The 5,394-nt window shown below is 61.2% G+C and overlaps 4 protein-coding genes across 4 annotated transcripts; 3 read left to right on the top strand and 1 right to left on the bottom strand.

Moving 5' to 3' along the window:
- Nucleotides 1–1,208: 1,208 nt before the first annotated feature.
- Nucleotides 1,209–3,420, top strand: F751_2839 (hypothetical protein; the record flags this gene model as incomplete). Its single annotated transcript, XM_011398152.1, has 7 exons — nucleotides 1,209–1,277; nucleotides 1,372–1,582; nucleotides 1,980–2,116; nucleotides 2,311–2,403; nucleotides 2,537–2,592; nucleotides 2,769–2,883; nucleotides 3,166–3,420. 7 exons carry the CDS (start codon nucleotides 1,209–1,211, stop codon nucleotides 3,418–3,420), a joined length of 936 nt encoding a protein of 311 aa, XP_011396454.1.
- A 145-nt stretch (nucleotides 3,421–3,565) lies between these two features.
- On the top strand, nucleotides 3,566–3,808 carry F751_2840 (hypothetical protein; the record flags this gene model as incomplete). The annotated part of the gene is made up of 1 exon (XM_011398153.1): nucleotides 3,566–3,808. The coding sequence occupies one exon, from the start codon at nucleotides 3,566–3,568 to the stop codon at nucleotides 3,806–3,808; it is 243 nt and encodes an 80-aa protein (XP_011396455.1).
- Nucleotides 3,809–3,816: 8 nt separating this feature from the next.
- F751_2841 (hypothetical protein) lies at nucleotides 3,817–4,197 on the top strand (the record flags this gene model as incomplete). Its single annotated transcript, XM_011398154.1, has 2 exons — nucleotides 3,817–3,997; nucleotides 4,139–4,197. The coding sequence occupies 2 exons, from the start codon at nucleotides 3,817–3,819 to the stop codon at nucleotides 4,195–4,197; spliced, it is 240 nt and encodes a 79-aa protein (XP_011396456.1).
- Nucleotides 4,198–4,708: 511 nt separating this feature from the next.
- Nucleotides 4,709–5,377, bottom strand: F751_2842 (hypothetical protein; the record flags this gene model as incomplete). The annotated part of the gene is made up of 1 exon (XM_011398155.1): nucleotides 4,709–5,377. One exon carries the CDS (start codon nucleotides 5,375–5,377, stop codon nucleotides 4,709–4,711), a length of 669 nt encoding a protein of 222 aa, XP_011396457.1.
- Nucleotides 5,378–5,394: the final 17 nt, after the last annotated feature.

The following is a 5,394-nucleotide window of genomic DNA, read 5'->3' on the forward strand; positions in this document are numbered from 1 at the left end:
GCAGCAGCAAGAGGCATTTGCTCAAGGTCCTCAGGGTTTCTCACCTCGTCGCTCTCCGGAGGACTTGCAGCAAAGTCTGGTTCCTCAAAAAGCTCCAGCTTGTCAGCTTGGAAAAGGTCTGCATGTGGAAGGATGGATGACTCATGAGTGCAGGAGCCCCAGGGGTAGGGTTTCATCACAAACAGCCAGAAACTGGTTGGGTGCATGTCTGTCATCTGCAGTGTAGGGTATCAGCAGAGCGCATCGAGTGCGCATGTATGCTCCGAAAGATGGTTAACTTGCTTCAATCATCCAGACGCACTTGTGACCTCCTTTCCTCCCTTAACCCCCCCGTGCCCTCACCCTTTGCCCGCGTGAAGCGCTTGCCACGCAGGTGCACCTTCACGGCATCCACGTCTGCCTCGATGAGGTGGTTGGTCAGAGCACAGTACAGCTTCCCACTGCGCGGATGTACAGATTAGACAACCGGTCAAAGTCCTGCACCAGCACTGCGATGCTTGGCCTGCGAATTTCTGCACATTGATCCTCCTCTTGAGAGCCGAAACTCACGGGAAGTTGATGGATGGCGTCAGGAACGGCTCGTACTGTTTCAAGGTTCGCTCAACCTTGTGTTTGGAGATGAGCTTCTGGAACTTTTTGCCCCTGGAAGGTCGAATGAAGGGAGGCCAGTGAGCAGTGAAGCCGGGAGAGTCCGCCGTCTAGGCCAGTTCCCTTCCCGGTTTAGCATGCGAGGCGTACTACAATCCAGTGTACAACTCACTCGACAAAAGCCTTCACGACGTCAGGACGCCCGGGCATTGTATGCCCGTTGAGTATGCACTCCACCCGGCCATCGTCCTTCAGTGTCAGGACGGCGGGGTAGGCATCGAGTAACAACTTGACGGAAGGATCAACCTGACCCATCCCTACCCTTCCACCATAAATCTTGAATATTGGTGGTCCATTCAATGATGCATGGTTTAGCTGCATAGTAATTCCTCCTGCGGCAATGAAGGAGTGAGGCGGCAGCAATCTTCCCGCGAGCGCGACGCGCGCGCAGGACTCGGTGATCGTCTCGTGAGTGTGGAATTAGATGTATTATTGGATTGTCTTCCCTCTAAGCTGTCCTTGCCTCTGACTAGAACCCCTTGTGAGCCTTTCAATTAAACCACTGATTTTCGTGCTGATCATCGGTCAGTCCCTGGGACTCCACCAGCTACACCGACAAAATGGCAGCGACAACCGAGCTCTTCACGCGAGGAGGGCCCGACATGGCAGACAACAGGGGCCAGAGCATGGTGAGGGGATGGTTTGATTCGATCCTGTTCCCTGGCAGCCCCAGGCGAGCTATGCAGCATGCATATCAGGACTGTCCTCCCCTCCTTTGTGCAGGTGGCCAAGCACTTGGACAAGCTGCAAAAGAACAAGGAGGATGCCGCGGTGGCCAAGCTGAAGGCCTTGATGCCTCACGTAGGCCCGGTTGCTCGGGAGATGGCCCTCCAGGAATGTGGGTGGGACACTGAGCGTGCCCTGGCCCTGTTGCGCAAGTTTGCCCTCTCCAATGCCCAGGAGCTCAGCACGATCCAAAAGGTAGTCAAGTCAGGTCGGAGCGGCAGATTTTGGGTGACTTGCGGTCTCTTCCAAATGGGCATTATGGGACTGGAAGTGCTTGGACTTCTGCCCTAGTACCTCGCAACCCCTGCCCTGGTTCCAGGAGAGGACACGTCATGCGGAGACTCAGATGGCAGCTCGCATTGCTGCTGGAAGGAGTGGAGATGGGTCTGAGAGCGATTCCGACGAGAGTGGTAAGCCTGAGTGGGTGGTTGGGGTGGCGAGGAAAGGCAGGGAGGAAGCAGGCAGCGACTTGCCGTGCGGATCAATGGACTGCTCAGGCTCCAGAACGGCTCCTTGCGGAGACGCACCATGGCTACAGCGGGTGTGCAGGGGGTCACATACCTGTGACTTAAGGTCAACAAGGCCACCGCATCTCCTGCCTGCAGATGATGATAATCGGCGGAGTAAGAAGCATGGGAAGAGCAGCAAGAAGAGGGATGGCAAGCGACACAGCAGCTCAAAGTCCAAGAAGAAGCACAAACACAAGAGGTCGAGGTCGGGGAGTGAAGACAGACCACCAAAGGTGAGTGGAACGTAGAGTGATGGCTGCCCTGTTCGCTGTAACTCTGCGGCTCTCAGGCGCTGCTTTGGTGGCTGCCCGCTGCCTATCGCTGCTCCTCTGAGGATGGTCAGCAGCCAACCTGCACCACCCTTTGATTGCTGTGTCATGCCAGTCAACCCCTGCCTCACCAAGCGGTCTCCCTTCTCCTCGTCCAGGGCGCTGTGGGGTCAGAGTATGGAAAGCATGGCATCATTCGAGAGACAGACATGTATGCCAAGCGCCCAGAGTTTATGCTATGGGCCATCGAGGTGAGTGATTAGGCGATGGAGTGGTAGGATTGACAAGCACTTGCCTTCATTTCCCCCCTTGCAATCAGGAGTAGCTTTGCAACACTCCTATTGAAAGCGGCCCAGGCTCGAGCTCCGCACCTCCTGTGCGCAGGTCAAAAAGATTGATGTGGAGATCATGCCCAAGTTTGAGGAGAAGGAGCTGTTCAGGTGAGTGGGAAATGGTGTGTTTGGGTACACAGTGTCTGCCCGGTGATGGAAGCTGTGGACCTAGGGGTGTTCATTGAACTTGTGATGTTCATTGAAGCGCAGTAGTGGCATGTACGGTGACTGGAAGCTCTGTCCAATGGAAGATCACTCCTGCCCTCGCCCTGTGAGCTGTGCAGAGAGTACATGGAGGACTACAACACCGCCACCCTGCCACACCAAAAGTATTATGACACTGAGCTGTACGAGAGGCAGCGGGCAGCCAAGGCCGCCAAGCGCGCAGCAAAGAATGGGGTGAGCCAGACGGAGTGGACGGGAGTGATAGGGTGGGTGGGGTGCCAGGGCCGGCTTCCTGGCATCAACAATCAGCCGCATGTGTGTGTCCGTGCTTATGTTTCATCCAGACCACTCTTTCAACGCTGTGAGTGACGTGTGGCGTTCCCAGTCATCCTGAGATGAAATCGTGGAGGACCTCGTTACCAATGCGGGGCTTGCACAGCAAAGGCGCCCCTCAAGGCATGCACCACTTCCTGCACCTTGCTCCGCACCTAGAGCCCCATCCCTGCCACCCTGCAGCCCAAGGAGAGGACCGCATTTGAGGACGAGGCGGAGCTGAAGGCCCAGCTGGCGGCGCAGCGGGCGGAGGAGCAGCGCGAGCGGCTGAAGGCGGCCTACGGCGAGCTGCACACCACCGACAAGGCCAAGGCGATGCGGGAGCAGGAGCTGATGCGCGCGCAGATGACGCTGGCGTACCGCATGGGCGACCACTCCGAAGCGCAGCGCCTGGCGGCGCGCCTGGCCCCTGACGACCCCAGCAACCCCCACCGCTGACGGCCCAGGGGCTAGCTGGCGGTTGTGCGTGGAGCGTGTGACGATGCTGGGTGCTTTCCCTGGTATGCAGACATGCTTGAATGGTTGAAGGCCTGGAGGATTCCACCAAGCAGCGGGGGATGACAACCCGAGATCGTGCTTCGCCATGGCGATTGGAAACGCGCGCAGCAGCAGCGGAACAGCACCACCCCGAGGGGAGACGTCTCTCCCGGGCCCACACCAAGAGGTCGCAGTTGTACAGTCAAATATCGAGGCTGTGGTCAGAGGGGCAGACATCGACAGTCGCCCATCCCGGAAGAACACGGGGTTCGCCACCCCCGCGACGCTGTACGCAGGCGGTGCAAACCCCTTTGGAGCACCCTCTGGCGGTCCCCCTCCCGATACCTGACACATAGCATGGCTCCAGCCACCATTATCGGGGGCCTGCTGGGCCTCGGCGTGCAACTCTACTGCAACGCCGTGCGCAAGCTGCCCTTGATGCGCAACCCCTGGGAGCACGTCCTCTTCATCGGCGCTGGCGCGGCCTTTGGCAACTGGCTGGTCGACTTTGAGGAGAGGACGGCACTGGAGCTCAAGGGTAGGAAAGGGGTGCGCGGCAAGGGGTGGGATCCCTGGGAGGTCACCTCCTGCAACCCTGGTGGCGGTGTGATTGCTGCCCTTGCCAGAGGGCCCATTCTATAGTGACTGAGTTGTCCTCTGGATTCCATCACCCCTGCAGAGGTCCTGGCTAAGAGGGAAGCTGCCTTCAACCACTCATCAGCGGAGCGGGATGCCTGAGCCAGGGCACCTTGTCGCAGCCTGCAGCCTGCCCGATGCTCCCATCTGCATCCACTGAAGAATGCCCCCGCCGCACAGCGTGTGCCCTGCTGTGATCCACACGGCTCTCAACAGCAAGCAAATGCAGAGCGAGGGAGGGAATGGGTCGCCCCAGATGCAATTGGTACCAGGGGAAGGTTTGTGGTTGACGAATCGGGGCAGTACATTCCACCGCCCGACGGGTGAGGGGTGCGTTGCTGGCCCTGGTTTCCTTTGGATGTGCTTGGGTGGAAACCGGGTCAGTGGCTTCCGGGCGCGGGAAAAAGAGGTGCGATGCCGGCCAGTCCCACCTGCGTCACGAGGGGCCAGGTCCACGAGCCGCAGAGATGGCAGCAGCGAGGGAGGCAGGGTGGACGCATGGTACCAGCGGCCCTGTGCAGACGTACGGCGCAAAGGGGACGCCAGCCTCCTGGACGGCGCCAGGGACTCCGGCTGCGAATGCCGAAGCAGGTTTCCAGGGCGCACCAGAGGGTCACACCGCATGCGCCCCCTCGGCCCCGCCCGTGGTGGCAAAGGGCGACGGCTTCGCGGCCCCACTCCCTCCATCCTCTGCCCCCGCCAGCGGGGTGGACGGCGGCGTCTTGGTCGCCACCCCCGGCGCGGTGTCCCGGAACTTCCTGGGCGGCGGCGCGGGCGCGGCGGCGGGCTCGCCCCCCTCGGCGCCCTCGCCGTCGGGGTCTACGTCCAGCAGGCTGCGCACGCGGGCGGAGGCCGCGCGTGCACGTACGGCCTCGGGGCGCATGTCGACGCGCACGACGTGGGGCATGGAGGCCGCGTCCACCATGGGCAGCGCCGGCAGCGTGGCCAGGCGCTCGTGGCTGGTCCCTGCGTCGCCGCCACGCCCGGCCTCCTGCACCAGCGCAAACACGCGGCCGTTACGCGCCATGACCGCCTCGGGGTCGTGGGGCAGACGCGCCATGCGCTCGCGGGCCGCGCGCTGCGCGGCCACGCAAGCCTCCCACGCGCCCGCGTAGGGCTCGGCCAGCGGGGCCGCCAGCCAGGGGTGGGCCGAGATCTCGCCCAGCGAGATGCGGCGCCGTGGGTCCACCGCCAACGTGCGGTCCAGCAGGTCCATGCATCCAGGGGAGAGCTTGCCGATGTAGGGGCGCACGAACTTGGAGTCGTGCCACGGCGCGCTCATTTCCTGGTGCCGTGGGC

The sequence above is a fragment of the Auxenochlorella protothecoides genome (genome assembly GCF_000733215.1).
Source record: "Auxenochlorella protothecoides strain 0710 unplaced genomic scaffold scaffold30, whole genome shotgun sequence".
In the NCBI taxonomy this organism is placed as follows: domain Eukaryota; kingdom Viridiplantae; phylum Chlorophyta; class Trebouxiophyceae; order Chlorellales; family Chlorellaceae; genus Auxenochlorella; species Auxenochlorella protothecoides.